The sequence below is a fragment of the Platichthys flesus genome, chromosome 12 (assembly GCF_949316205.1).
Source record: "Platichthys flesus chromosome 12, fPlaFle2.1, whole genome shotgun sequence".
NCBI lineage: Eukaryota > Metazoa > Chordata > Actinopteri > Pleuronectiformes > Pleuronectidae > Platichthys > Platichthys flesus.
The window spans coordinates 12,903,014-12,919,276 of NC_084956.1; the positions used below are offsets into that span (position 1 = coordinate 12,903,014).

Consider the following 16,263-nt stretch of genomic DNA (forward strand, 5'->3'; position numbering starts at 1 on the left):
TTCAGAGGTCGTGTCAAGTTTATGTGGTTTGTCGGATGTGGGATGAATTGTTTGCTGTGTTTGAGGAGAATATTTGCATGTATGGAATCAAAGGATGGGGATGAGACTATGGAAATGTTATGAATGGTTGAAAAATTTGACTTCTGAGAACAAAAGACCATGAAACTGCAAGAAAATTCCACTTTTTTCAGCAGGTTATCTTAGCCCAGACTGGATTATGTCTCCCTCGCACCTCACGACTCATCTTCCCAGATCATTTCTCGGGTTAGGAGGTCGTTCCCTCTGTGATTTAAGCCTCAGGTTTAACTGCAGCTGAAGGTCACCACTGGAAACTTTCCTCACTCGCCTCATAAATCCAGCCCTGTATCTGATTTCTGAATTTGGATTTGAGCGCCCTAAATGGGTTTGTGCACCTCCGGAAGCTCCACCTGATAATATCAGGGCCAGAGAGGGTGTGTGTGTGTGGGGGCTTAGGGGGAAAATCCTGTTTGTTCTGTGTGGTGGTCTGGCACTTCGGCAATAAGGACATCAGTATGTGTCCTTCCTGTGGGGGAGCAGTGGGTCAGTCCATCAGGAGGAGAGGAAGAGGAGGAGGAGGAGGGGGAGGAGGAGGGACTTGGACCTGCTCCATCAGTGAAGAATGACAGCCGAGGGCAGAAAAAAAAAGAGGCAGCAGACGAGGACCCACTTTCAGCTCAATATAAAAGAAGCTGATATCTCATCCAGCTCTGACTAGACTTGAATGTCTGGATTTACAGGCCGTTTCAATTAAGACCGGCCGACATAATTAGGCTAATCATATGCAGAACTCTGTGAGACAGAGGTTTGATTTAATGTGTCTAATAGTGTGAAGGGCTTTTCAACACTCATCATGCCACCGCTGCCTGCTCGTGGGGTTTCAGCTGAAAACGATCTTGTAGGAAAATGAATCGTTAAAAAGAAGAATATTTTATACAGTGTTATTCGGTTTGTAATATGTAAAAGTAATTTTTCCCCAAAAAACAAGAAATATGACTAGACACTCATACTTAGTTTACGATGTATGTAAAATATAAGTTAATAAATAATTTGTGAGTTATATTTAATTTATAAAAATTGATTGAAATATGGGAAAAATATAATATTTGGTTTGTACAGTATGAAATTATATTAAAGCAAGGATTAGCTTTATACTTAATATATTTATACTTTAAAATATAAATAAAGTTATATTTTTACAGAGCGAGAGATTAATATAATGAACCTTGAGAACAAGAAACACTTCTATATTGTGATACTGTGTTTGAACTTATACACTATTAGAAAGTCGTGTACAATTTATAATAACTGATCTTTCATAATCTAAAAAAAATATTTTCTGAGAGGGATATCCGGAATAACTGTATTTTGAGTCGGGGCTGACTTTTAAAAAATACAAAATCATTTTGTAGTTACAAATAACAACCGGTAACTGTTGGAGCAGTCTTAGTATGTGCCTGTATGTGGCAAAGGAACCCCAGGACTATATCATGACAATCTTTAACAACTACAGGGTATTAATAAATACTACATAAGGACACTTGTTAAGGACAGCACTTGTTTTATACAGACACTAAATACGCTTTCTTCCTTTCACACTGATGGATTGATGCTCTACTTTCTGTATTTGAAGGACAGACTCATTGTGCACATGGAGCTGCAAACCAGGCTGTCGTGGTTTGTAAGAACCAATGTCATGTTAGGAAAGCACATCAGCGGCTTTCGTTTTGTTCAGCCTTACCTTTTGAAACTGTAAAAGCGTTTGTTCAATCAATGCCCGACTGACAGCCTCTTATTTTTACCAAAGTATAAATCTCATGTAGGGACGGATGAAAACAGACAAGTTTCAGTGACTCCAGAGACAATTTATATTTTTATATGAACTAATGCTATTCAAATGAGAAGCAGGAAGTGACAAGGTACTGTGTCAACTAAATGTGCCATAACCCCCCCCAGCTGCTGAGCATGACAGACACGACCACACCAATAAATAACAGGAAAAGACACTTTATGTTGCTGTTTGTCACAGATGTCATTTGTGATAATATTGAGTTTAGGAAACAAGTTGAAGAAAATGTCAAAGATGAGGATTCAAGGGCTTAAATGAACAAGGTACTAAGACGTAACACAGATTGGTTCCTTGTTTCCCCCATTACCAACACACTATTACTGCTCTTTAACAGAGTTGCCCATCAAATTGGGCGAAACACGCCACCATCTTTATTTTAAGAGACCCTTAGTCTTAACAGGCACTACATGCAAATGAGTTTCCTAAAAATAACTATAGCTATTTCATCATAGTCTCTTTGTACCACCTACTAGAAGCTCCAGTTCAAATGCAGGAAAAAAAACACTATGCAATGTGGGAATACTTCACAGAGGTCCTGCTTGAACATTGGAGATCAATGAATGTCTCATATGGCTATGATCATAATTCCAAAAGCTTGCGATGGAATTATGTTTCACACTTGGCTTGCCATGACAATTACGTTATTATGATTATTTACGTTTTAATTTCAGTGGAGTGTGCATGCAAAATGTGTGTTTTCAAGTTGTGGGTCTGAAACTGAAAAGCTTAGGGATCTGTTTACAAGGTTGCTGGACAGGTCTTCATCTGGTCGTGAGTGGCAGGTCCCACAGGCCCTTAAGAGCAAAGAGGTTAACCTGCTTAGGGGCTGCAAACACTGAATCAACATAATTACACTGGTCCTGCGTCAGTTTTCCTCCCTGGAGGCGCGTCTCAGGGGGAATACAAACTGTTGGTCTGTAAGGGGCCTGTCGGAACAGTGAAAGCCCGGAGGAAGGACTCCAGGGCAACACCTAAAAAAAAAAAATCACAGAAATCATTCCAGCAAATGAAATAATTTAATAATGAAATAGGAAAAGTGATGTTTCACAAAGCAATCACATTTAGGCCATTTCTCCTAAATGTTGTTGTTGTGCATATGGGCTACTTTTGAAGTTGCTGCAAGTAGAATTATGTTCATTGTACATGAACACAATCTATAAATTAAGATCCAAATCTTAAATTAAACAAAATAGTTGTTTCCAAACTTACACAAGATCAGAATACACACACACACACACACACAGACACATAAACATACACTCACTCCAGCCACTTGGTTTCAACATTGAACTGATCATTGATCTTGTTATTTTGTATGAGTAATGGACTGTTTGTGGTTTTATTTGGTGATGAACTGCTCCAAATATGTAACACAACTAAAGAAGAAGATTTATAGCGTGACATGAAATCAATAGTATATTGTCCGGTTTGGGAGACAAGGTTCAGGATTAGTTTTCTGCCTGAACTTTGTCTGTCGACAAAGTTACTCTAGCATACATGTGTGTAAAAAAGTCCAATTAGTCAAAACTTTGAAACTTGTACTCTCCAGGATACATGTACTTCATGTGAGGAGAAAGTTTTGACAGAAATGAAGCTTTGAAAGACACAGCAGGTACTTCCCATGCACTGTATAATGCATTTCGCTCTGTCATCCCGTGGAGCAGTGGAGAGACGATGGCTTCAGATCAGGCTCCTGACAAAGGCTGCCCTGAGGTGTAGTTTTTCAGGTATCTACAATACTCCACAGAATCATCAACGGCAATGAATCTGAGTCTGAGACCCCACTTTGTCTTCTTCTTTGATTCAAAATGATTTGAAGCAAAAACACCTCAGTGGGGTGCGTCCCTGCAAATTTAACAGCTGACTTATCGGGAAAAATAGCTCAGATTACAGCAATGATGTATTTTCAAAAACAACAAATATTGGGTCAAATTGGTCAACTTTGTTCAAAATCAAACAAAATCAGATGAATATGTCGATACTGGTCCTCAGGCAGATCTTTTAAACCTTCTATCGCCCTGCAAAATAATTTCCCCTCAACAAACTCATTAATTTATTCATTAAAATGTGCTCACTGTTCCAAAGCAAACTTGCATAGCAGCGTGATGGAAGAAGGAAAAGATAGACAGGATGCAGGAGGGAGGGAGGGAGGGAGAAGATGAGGCAAAAGCTTGGTGGTTGAATAACAGGGGTGACGAGAGAAGTTGCACCCCGAATGGCACAAATCCTCTGATCTGACACTTTGATCACACACTCCTCTCTGCTCGGGCTCCGGGGCGCCATGTTTTTGGCTCAAGGCTTATTTGCTTTATTAGCGCACGTGTGGGTGGCATGTCGCATAATGGCTTAAAGTCGAGGCGGGCTCTCACCACAGTTATGACAAACTAGGCATAACGCTAACTGTAATTGAACACGCGCGCAAAATGTTATGCAAATCCAATCTGAAACAAGCGCAGGGTAGTTACACACTAATCCATGTCAGTGTCATTGGATAAACGTCCTTATTGCGCTCACACTTGTTTAAGAGGAGAAGCCTCTGCTCTGAGCACCAGGGCTCACTCTGTCATTAACAGCATTTTTTTGATTGTGGTTATAAGTGTTAAAGCTCCTTAATAGATTTTTTTTGTAAGAACTGACCACATTGTGGAGCAATTCCATTAAAGTAAATGTTACACAATTAAAGGGGATTTGAAATGATTTCAGCTTAATCACACACTTTGCAGTAGAGACAGGTATTTAATGACTCAGCAGAAACCACACAGAGCAATACGTTCTATAGATAGCAATATGAGGAATGTGTTTGGGGGGGGGGGGGGGGGGGGTCCCTCGGTTCCAAACAACTGTGACACTCATGTTTGAATGTTGAACCATTCAGACTTAAGAGTTTGTGTAAGGGACACAATCATGTTGTGATTCTTTTAACGGGTTTAAAATTGTTTTATTTCTTTAAATACAGATTTTCATTCAGTATTGACACAAGTTCACATCAGCAAACGTTTCAGCCAGTCGCAGGCGGTGACAGCTCGTGATGCAGCGTCTGGCACATTCCCAGCTGATGGCTCAATCCAAGCCCTTCTTCAAAAAGGGAAACTCAGACTAACATCGCAAATCAGAAAAAAAAGAGAAAAGAAGAAAAACTCACTGAGACTTAATTTAGGGTAACATGCATTGGAGTGTGTGCCCATCATGCTACTGCACATTCATGAGGCACTAATGTTTTCTTTCCAAATTAAAAATTAAATCATTCACATTGATATTTTCTGTGAGTTTGTAAATTGATATTTAACATATTGACTTTGACACAGACTGTTAAATATATTGGCATGAAGTTACATATACGTGTTCTAGATAAAAGCCATTAACAGTTCTATGTCACAAGCCAGCTGCTGATAAACACTAGAGGGCTGAGCCCAAAACACAAGTAATATTCTTAATTAGAAGAAAATTACAGCCATGTCTATCAGCAAAAAGCTGTTGAACCAATTTGATTTAAAATCCAAAATAACTGAAACCTTGAAAACATAACAGCAACAATTGGTCCTTTAAACGTCATACACAGTGCAGTTACGCAAGTTCAGTAACATCTGAATAAATAAGGGTTTGAAACTGCAAGAAAACTAAAGACCGGTGGAAAAAAAGCAGCGAATCCACCAGAAATATATTCATCCTCAGATAAGAAAAAGCAAAATAGTGTCTGTCAATGTTACCGCTGTCAACACTTATCGTTATTTGTTATACCAATTAGGTTTTGAGAAAACAAGCAAGCACAGCAGTCCATGTAGACACAATTGTTTTCGGTGTTTTATCTTAAAGGTAAACTGGAGCTAAGCATAGATATTTTCATAAATTAATCATTTTAAAGTGTCCAGAAAGTGCTTAGAGAAAGAAGAAAAACTGAATTTATTCGGAGGCTAAGCTCTGTCTCCAAATAAAGCTCAGAGGTTTGGAGGCAGCCCATGACTGTGTCTCTGCTGCCGTAATAATGTGTCTCTACCAGTAGAAAAATGACCAATTTGTGTCAGCTTCAAGCTGTTCAGAAGTGAATTCTCAAGGTAGGATTGAGTTGGAGGAGCCTCCCTGAATCCCAGAGTCATCAATAATATCGACAGAGAAAGACACAACAATCAGTCTGCGCGCTCTCATTAAGGGGGAGTGACGCGTCAACTCAAAGCGAGGCTGGAATACACAAAAAACACCACTGCAACCACACCTTAAGACCAAAATACTTAGTTACACTCATTTGTTTATGTACCTTCTTGTCCCTTTAAGTTGAGGTGATCATATCTTTAAACCAAGTGAATACTCGGTTTTTCAGTGGACATATTCATCGTCACTTATGTCTGAGTCGTCAGCCTCCACCTCTCCTTCAATCACAGACTTTTTCCCTCTGCAGCAGGACACCACCAGGCCGACGAGGAACGCCTACAAATAATAAGCAAAGCGGACGGATAATTTGTTAGAATACACCGGGAAAAAACAAGTGAAGAGGTGATTCAATATTCTCACTGAAGAGATGAAGCTGTCTTTGGTGTCAGAGAAGCCTTTTCTAGAAACCCTCTACTGGAAATAAATTAAATGACTAGCGTCCTTTAAGTAAATAACTTGGATTTGGACTAAATGAAATGTTTAATTGTTCCTAAAGCACAAAATACTATTGCTGAACGCACTGTTGTAAAACACTTTTGCCATAAAATGAGAATAATCCAACCGGTTGGAGCAGCTGTCCCTCCACTTAAAGTCAACATTAGGATATTGTATTCATGTCCCTGTACTTACCCCGATAAAGGCCCAGTTACCAAAGTAGTAGATGGTGCTGAAGAACCAGAACTTGTGCAGGAAAAGATAGGATCTTGTCACTGTGCACTGATCTGAAAAGGACAGAGAGAAGACAAGAATGCTTGCTTAAACCCTACTGTTTGAACAAAACAACTAGAATAAACATGTCAAAAAGATATTGTTCAAAAGTAACAAATTCACAAATACTAATATATTTAACACAAGGTGGTTGATTGTTTCACATATTTGAAATCCAGCCTGGTACTTTTCCACTAGGTATCTGTTTCAATGTTAAAGTGAAATGTTGGCATTTTTATTTGTCCTGCCTTTGAGAATATATTTCCCCATTCGGAGACCAAGTGGAACAAATATTTGTTTCCACTCTAGTATTTCTCAGGTACAAGGTTTCTGCATTACACCAATAAAACAGAAAAACATATCTTGAATAACACAAAGACCATCAAAGTGGTCTTGGAGAGCAATGAAATAGTTATGGATTTCATCTCAGCAGTATTTTAAATTATTAACCTTGGTATATTCTTGACATTGGGGACAACGTTCATGTTTTACTTTCTACTCTACCGAGGAGGTGGACAACACTTAAGAGTTTCTACTGTGGGTAGCCAAGTTCAGCTTTCAATCATTTTTTATTCATAATATGAATTCTTCAAAAACAGAAATATCTGTATTTTTTTAAGGATTTAAACAAAAAAAAAAAACACACTGAACATGCACAAAATTGGGTTTAGCTCTAAAACCAGGGAGACCAAAAGTGTGAAAACTTTGCCTTTTTCAAACACAGGAAGTATTTTCCTTGGTATATACAGTATAAACATTTATATCTACTGCAGATTTGTGAGAAATTGCTATGATTCAAAAAATATTTCAGCCAATGACTGATTCAAGAAGCACGGCAATATGCGTGTAAATGTGTTAACAAAAAAGTTACGACATCACATCATCCTAAATCATCCCCCCACTGAAAGGTTTTCCAGTGTTTTGATGAACTGGTACAGAAACGCTTGAAGAAGGAAAGCAATCATCGTATAAAGTAAGAAAAAAGAGAGGGTGGCGGATGATGGAGAGAGAGAAGAGTGATCGGGGAGAGGTGAAAGAGGAGTGGAGGAATAGAATAAGACAGATACCCAGAAGAATCATGGTCGAAGGAGAAATATGTAACAGTAACTTTCCTGTGGTGTGAAGTTTCATCCTGTGAAATAGCACTAGTCGAATAAAATGTCACACCTTTATAGTGACTGTGGTTATAATGGCAACAGTATAGAACTTGTTATACATCTGTTTCAAAGGGGTGTGTACAAAAAAATAGTCTATTACTGCATGGAGAATTGCCTCCAGCAGTTTTGTCACTCTGACTAAAAAGGACAACCAGACTTATGAAAAGAGGAAAGCCATGTCACTGTCAATGTGGATGGGGCTCAACCAATGAATAACAATGGAACGATGTCAAATCTAATGGAGGCTTGCATCAAACACATCCAACATTACTTGTGGAAAAGGCTAAAGTCACAAGCAAGGACACGCATGAAGAAACAAATAGAGATGAAGGTGAACCAGGGGTTGAACGAGACATATAATGGTCATATACAGGTTCACCATTTTAATTTTGGTTATTAGATGCTCTACTGTTCGGAAAACAATTCACTCACAAACCACAATCCATTGCTACATCTCCTCTTGTCAGCCTCTGTCTAAAATACTTATAAAAGGCTGAGTCTGCTCTGATTGGCCGGCTGGCCCTCTCTGCTGTGATGGTCAACTGCTTCCAGTTTGTGTAGGAAATGTGCCTCCTATCTTTACCTTGGTTTGTTAGAGGGTGTGTCAGACCAGCTGCTAGGCATGAATTATGCAAATTCCCTGGAGGTATTGGCCTGACGACTGTTTCAGGAGCTCCAAGAGCAGTTCTCCTCCCCGTGTACCAGAGACTTTGGGGTTTTAACTTTACACATCTTTTAAATAGACAAAAAAAACTAAACAAGACACTACAAGAAGTAAACTGATGTCTCCTTGAAGGAAAGGTTATCCATGTAACCCACATTCTCTGAGGAGGTATAATGAGACGGAGTGCACATCAATTATAAAAAAAAAGAAATGTGAAACGGGTAAAAAGCAATAAGTTCTAAAAGTAACTGATTTGAACCTGACGGTGACTTCTATTGTTTGCAATTATCACAAAGCCCATTTCCTAACTTATCCTGTGGCTTTTTTCCTCAAATGACATTTAGTTGCTCAGACCAAGGACAGCTCAATCAATACAAACCATGGCCATTAATATAAACATCAAAAGTAAAAAGTTTAGGAAAGGGACACATTTATTGCTTTGTTATTTTCTTTGTCTGGGGTGCTGCTCTGCGCTGTACGGCGGTGACATCACCTTTGAGTCTTAACTCTGTATTTTTTGACAGAACTGATACGGCTGATTGAGCTGCCTAGCCTCTTTGGCAGGAATAATATATATTCTCTTAAGCCGAGTCATTCCTCTTTATGTGCATGAGTGATTATCAGCAGGCAAAGGAAATGCTGATGACGTCAAATGTGACACGGGCTAATTGAAATGCACCAAGTGTTCAGGTCTCTTCTCAGTGCGTCAATTCTTTCCGTGTAAAAACAAAGGAAAGAAATGTAAAGAACGAAGTGATTCTGCTCTCATTCTTTATGTTAATAAGCATAACCATGCATACTGAAGCAATAAAAGGAAAATATATTTCAACACAATCCCAGTCCGACTTATATTGTGTCAACACAACAGGAATAAGGAAAGAGAGAAAGTCCACAGAGTCCAAGTGAGGACACAATGCACTGTCTGGCTATGTTAGAGAGCCATCTGGAGCATTAACACTAACCCTGCTGAGCTGCTCCTATCACACTGCTTCTTCCAGCACTCCACACACCGACTCTAACCCCGTGAACAGTGCAATCAGACTCATAGCAAGCTACATGACATCAAGGTCCACAGCAATAATTCATTGTGGTTTGGAATATATTCATCACACTCAGTATTTTCAAAAGCTTTCCTCTTTTGAATGCTAACTAAAAATAAAAAAAGAGAGAAGACGGAGGAAATGTCCAGATCTGTACCGCTTCACCTCTAATAAACATTTGATTGAGAGGACCCTTGGGAGTGTACCAACACTCAGCCTTGCTTCTCCAGGATCAACAGATAATTGAAGAAGAGGCAAGTCTTTGCACCATCCCCATGACCCCGGTCCTTTCCTTCACTACCTCCGCCATCTGTAGCTCTCCAGCTGCTCTCCTGAACTGCAGGGCTCCAAGTGGGACCTACAGATGGTTCACAGCAGTGGTCTGCCTAAATATATTATCATGTACACCGCTGACCTGCTTCACCTTGAAATCATTACTGTTCTCTGATAAGAGCATGGGGCAGTGTGGGAGTGCAGGTAATTTCACCTTGACTCGTGATACCCGGGTGAGTGCTGCCCGTGTAGCGTGATGCATTATGTATAAGTTTTGTCTCAGTATTCAAACACAAATACATGCATACAACACTGTGTGTGCACACACACACACACACACACACACACACACACAAACACACACACACACACACTTTGTGAAAGCCTCTCTATCAGCAAGCACTCGAGTACCTACACTTGTGCTTTTACTTTCTTTTCCATCGGAAAGCAAAGGAGCACTTTATTCAATGTCCTTTGAGGATGCTGATGTTCCTCTAGCAGAACTGCTTTCAAATCTCTGGGTTCTCATATTGGTGTCGATAAAAGTTCACTAAAAGCGTCATTTTCACCGGCCAATATTTTCTGTTTTTTACTTTCAAAGAAAATTCATTTGAGCAGAGCTCAAAACATCCAGATGCAGACACACAAGACCAGATATGAAGAAGCAACCTCATTTGACCACTAGCAGGAAGCAGCACAGACAATCGTCTTGTTTTTTTTATCATAAGTGGCTATGATTAAATTACTTTACACAACCATATCAAGTTTGAGATCTAAGGTCCATTAGAAGTACTAACACAATACATAGGCGGTGTGGCCTAGTGGTTAGAGTGGTGGTTCTCCAACAAGCCGGTTCAAACCCCACTATCTCCCATCTGCATGCCGAGGTGTCCTTGGCACTGAACCCCTAAATGGCCCCTCATGAATGTTGAATGTTGAGTGTACTAATTGTAAGTCGCTTTGGACAAAAGCGTCAGCTAAATGATATGTAATGTAATGTAATGTAATCACACAACTTGTAAACAACATTTGCATTAGTTGGAGTTTAGTTTCAGGGTCCTGACAAATAAAAAGTACAGTTCCAATCATAAAGTACTAAAGGGAAGTGTCCTGAGACTTGGACTAGACCGTAAAGGCTGCATTCAGTATTAACTCTCTTTATAGCTCAATTTTGGTCCTCACCAACTTCTGTGTGAAGATATTTTGACACAATGAAAGACTGAATTCTTTGGTGGATTCTTCTTGTGCAGGAAGAGTCAATCACACAGATGTGATGACAGCACTCAGTTGAAGCCCTTTATAAGAAAGCTTCAGTCATGCATTCAAGAAGATATTGACAAAGAAGAAATTAGGATACTTATGTAGATTAATGCATGTGGAGTATTCCGCACAAGACAGAGTAATGTACAGATTTGTAATCAGTGTATGTTGTATATGACTTACTGGTGCATAGAACAATAATCAATCATGCCTAGAGAATAAATATCATGAATGATGTATGTGCTGGGTGAAGTAAATATGGAATATGTAAAGTGTGATGTGATTTTGAAATATGTAAAACATTACAAAGTAAAGGTCAGATATGGTTCACTGCACAAACTCTGAACATCGCACAATTAAGCTTAATACAGGAATAGGTAGCTGGTGTCAGTGGATCAAAAGATGGACGTTTTCCTTTCCAAAAAAATTCTTTTGACTGACATATTCAATTGTAATGCAAATTGACGATGATCCCCTTGATGCAAAGAAAATTACTATTAATTTGCGATGGGGGTGGCAGAGTCTCTTGTTGAAAATTGCTCAGGCACCTGACACCCCCCCCCACCTTTTAAACAATGCTGTGAAACCAGCAAGTTGCTAGGGAACAGACAGCGGTGTGAGAACACTCTGCTTCACCAGAAGTTTCAACACTGGAAGTCAAACTAAACATAATCAGTCATTTAATTTGTCTTTCAATGAAGGAGCTGGACATCCACTCATCATCCTAAACTCCCAGCAAGACATTTTTACAGCATGGTGAAGGCTTGAGGGGTCTCATACCTTCATGTTTTTATAATTTCTCTGAGTCTCTGACAGCATCAACGTTGCTGGTGATACAAATCCTCCAAATAAAAACCTAACAAGAGGATGTTTACTGGCAATTTAACAGCAGGCATTTGGCATTTTGTTGGCAAAAAAAATTGTGTTTTAATATGTTTTCAAGCAACCGTTCTGTATCAAATTGTGTTGTTTTTCAAAATAAATTAATATTGTAACAGGCCGTTACACAATTGGCAGTCTGACACAGACTTGATTTGAGAATCATTTGTTTTTGTTTGTAATCTCATATATTTAATAATTATTCTCTTAATAATCTTAATTATCAAGTTTGTGTCTGAACTGAAGGGCTTACTTCTGACAGCGTTGAAGGCTGAGCTCTAAACCTCACATTTTACCACTAGTGTACAAATACCATTAAAATCATTGGTTAGACAGTAAAGGGAACTAATGAAAGCAATACTGAAGGTTACTAATGTTACGATGGAGGCGTTAACATTACGGCAATAAACCGTAAAACCGAGTTTTAATCAGTTAATGCCTTAAGTGGGGGAGTAATCAAGAAGACAGATAAATCTTTGATGAGATAATTATTATGAAATAAAATGAAATGAACTATTAAATCATATGGTGACATATGTAAATAGCACTGAGTGCATATTTACATTTCGATCTGACACAAGGAGTGCACTGTCATTTAGTAAAAGAGTATCACATTCTCGAGAGCGTATTATCAAAGAGGGATGTGCATGCAGCTACATTAACATAAAATAAAAATACATTTTGTACATTTTCAAATCAACTCCCCCACAAGGAGTAACAACGTGCGCATCCTGGTGATAAGCATGATTTTATTGGCAGCCTTGTCTCGTGCTGGTGATTACTCAGGTTTCACACAAGCTTCACAAAGCCATTCAAGATTAAATTAAATTCATTAATAAAATTACTTATTGAGTTATTAAGTTATTCAATATACTAAAACCAAACCTCGAGAGATTTAGTACCCGGGAGGATTCAAGTTTGTGCCAATGGCTTGAGAGACTACGGGTATAAAATTAAATGGAGTACGATTTTTGCCCTTTCAGCTGCAGAGGGAAAGAGGAAAACAGGATCTTCACAGTACAGACATCCAAACAGTGCAACTTTCAGGACTCAGATTCTTCTTTTTCTTATTTTAAACCTGCGTTACATCACACACTGAAGTGGGGTTCAGGTTGTCTGTGGCCCCTGCCACTCATTTCTGTAGATTCCTTTTCCATTATGCTGCGTAAATGAGTAATGGCGTGGTAATGACCTCGGAGTAGATGAGAGCTTGGTACTGAGCACCTGCTCACATTACACCACTGTGACCAACCGGCCAATCAGTCACCAGCCTGCCTCCTTTCCTATTTTGCCTCAGCTGCCTTTTGATCCAGTGTCACACTAAAGATTATTTTTAAGGGATGTCCTCCGAGAGACTGTTCTAGGGTTGATATGTTTTCTACCACAGTATATTGCCATTCTTGTTTTCCACATCCACAGAGAGGAGCATGAGGTTAGAGACTATAAGTGAAGTGTCAATTTATATCCAAGCTTGTGAATCTCATACTATGGTGATGCTTTTTTTTCTCCTCCCAAGGGCCCGTGCATGAAGAGCAATATTTTCTATGTTTACAAAGAAAAGAGTACAGTGTGATACTTATTTGAATGTGACGGAAATCAACAATTGAAAACTAAAATATTGACAATTTTATGTCTGATTACAATTTTCTTTTGTGATAATTTATGGTTAAGGGTCAGAATTAAATAATGTGAATAGTATGTGAATGTTTTCATTAGCCATATGCATGTTTATAGTACAGAATCTTTTATGTTACTATAGTTCATGTATTGTACATGAAAGAAAACTATGATTCAGAAATATATAAAATAGATGTTCAGTAGTCTTTATACATTTAAGTTAGGAAAATGTTGATAGTGAATATTGAATGCTACACGGGAGAATGTGGACAATTTTGTTCTCACTAAGGGGGCCTTAGTTAATATAGCTTAACTTCAAGAGCTATCTATGCCTTCTCTCGTCAGATAAACAAAATCATGACAATCTCAAGGCTACAATACACAAAATCACAAAGTGGTGCAGAATCCTGGGCGGATCATTTTGGATTAATTGTGACAGTCATGGGACAGAAAACACGTTATTTGTTTGATAAAAACAAACAACCAAACACAGAAAAACCAATTCTGTCTGTATAGTCATGTAAACAAGAGTATTATGGGGATTGGGAGTTCATGTAATTATTGTATATTGACAGCATTGGCAGTATTGTCAATACAGAGCAGGAGTTGGAAGAAATGAATGGAACCTTTTTCGGCAACGGAAATATATTATCAGATTTATTATTTCTAAATCTTTGCTGAACCTCTGATTTCAGGTGGTTTCCAAAGAAAATGCTCCTCATTTTACAATAGACAAAATAGAGAGACGATTTCCTAATACTAATAATTTCCTAATAATAATGTATCAATAATCTTCAGCTGCATCTTTACAGTATGGTGGAATGCACATTTTTACAAGATCAAGTATTTTGGTGAGTTGCCTTTCCTCCTGGGAGAAGCAGCGCTGGATGCTCATCTCTATCACAATATTGTAAACAAAAAGACCACTTATTTTACATCTGTTGTCAGAGGAGCTGATTTGATTGACAACTGTATTCTGCCTGATTGTACCTTTTTTCATCTCAACTGCTGATTGACTTCAGTGCAAGATGCCACTGATTCACGGGAAATTATTTTAAATCAGAGGCATTAGTCTAATAGCACCTCTCCTTGCTGTGTAACCCTGATACGGTCAGCAATCAGAGACAATATCCACGGCTCAAAGCCTAAACAAATACATGTTAATCACTTCTTATTCTTTCGTCCTTCAGCTTGTAGTGAGGAAATTACTCTCAAGTTATCCCAAAGATGTCATTTCACTGGCGAGACAGAATCTAGTTATGGTACTTAACAACAAAGATTCCCATTTCAGTTCAGATAAGATGCCTCTATCTAAATACTGATACATTTACAAATCTGTAACTCTATAAGGCCATTTTCAGTCCCAGTGACACTAACCCGGCCCCAAATGGATGGATGGATGGATAGAAAATTAAATATTGACACAGTTTTAATCTTGAATAAATTGTGAAAAATGCTACGATATCATCTACACATCTCCTGCCAACACTGTGCTACCTCTTCCTTAACAATCACCGCAATATAACACATAAAATACCAAGCAGCAGCGCCATTGATAAAGTCTACAGTCAACGTCAACATTATAGGTTCTTTAAACAGCTATCAGCTAATTAATCTGGTCAAAGTATTTAGTCTGCAAAGTGTAAAAAACAGTTTAGCCTGCCAACAAGTAAAGGGAAGCTCCTAAAACCTGCTCTCAATATAGCATCTAAAAATGCTATAGCAATATAATATATCAATGTTGCTGTGGATATTCATAAAACTAAAGACACATTTACTAAAAGGGTTTTTATTTTCACCAAATAAAAGATGTTAGTTTGCAGTTTTCAGAGGGTTTCGACCCATGTTGCATTTAGCCTGCCACATAAAAGCACTACATGCTTAGCTAGGAAGTTTAGTTTGTATTTTATTTTATTCGAACCATTAATTTAAGATTAAAGACGGCATCTTTTTTTCATTTAGTGTGAGTTATTCAGGACAAACAAAAAAAAACACAACTAATAATAAAAAATAAACTGAAGTCAAACAGACCAAAACAAAAAATTAAAAATAGTTTTCCAATTATCTAACTGTCTTGTTGCACTCCTAACCATTAATATCTATAAATATGATCATCATTGAAAACTGGCACAGTAAATATATTACCAGGGAATATATAAAAGCAGAACATATACTTAATTGACTACAATAATTAACACTCAAACTTTAAGTGTGTTCACGTGAACTTCACCCAATTTTATATTACATACTTGACATTGAAACCAAACAACGCTCATTAAGTGCTTTTTCTGGGAGAGCGTATTCCCCAACTCTGTTCAATTACATAAATTAATGATTATCCACATCACTAACCAACTTCCGTTTAAATACAAACATGCACAATAGACCAAATCAAACCAACGACGTCCGGTTCGTGGACAAAATCGCTTTTCCTCCTGAGCCACAGCTGCCTATTTTCAACAATATCCCAGGGAATAATGCATGGATCTTGATGGAAAAGGTATATTGAAGGAGCTGTGCAATCTGTTGTTTCTTGATTTGAATCTAAAGACTGCTGGGCCTTGGCGCTGGACGATAGTATATGCTCTACTGTTTGTAATAGATTTTATTGAGACCACAAAGCAGTAAGAATGTATATGTGCACATATCCAC

At 38.3% G+C, this 16,263-nt stretch overlaps 1 protein-coding gene across 3 annotated transcripts in view; it reads right to left on the reverse strand.

The window, feature by feature from the left end:
- Positions 1–2,519: 2,519 nt before the first annotated feature.
- The window catches only part of lmbrd1 (LMBR1 domain containing 1), a 51,779-nt gene continuing 38,035 nt past the window's right edge, over positions 2,520–16,263 (reverse strand). Inside the window, exons 15-17 of one of the 3 annotated variants that reach the window (XR_009923931.1) lie at positions 6,644–6,735; positions 6,120–6,289; positions 2,520–2,838 (exon numbers count right to left, since the gene is read on the reverse strand). Coding sequence is in view for 1 of the 3 variants with exons in the window: in XM_062401029.1 (XP_062257013.1) it covers positions 6,179–6,289; positions 6,644–6,735 (203 nt within the window). In the remaining 2 variants the exon portion in view is untranslated. Of the gene's footprint in view, positions 2,839–4,780; positions 6,290–6,643; positions 6,736–16,263 lie in introns of those variants that run through there. The other 2 variants (XR_009923930.1, XM_062401029.1) reach the window with 2 other exon arrangements.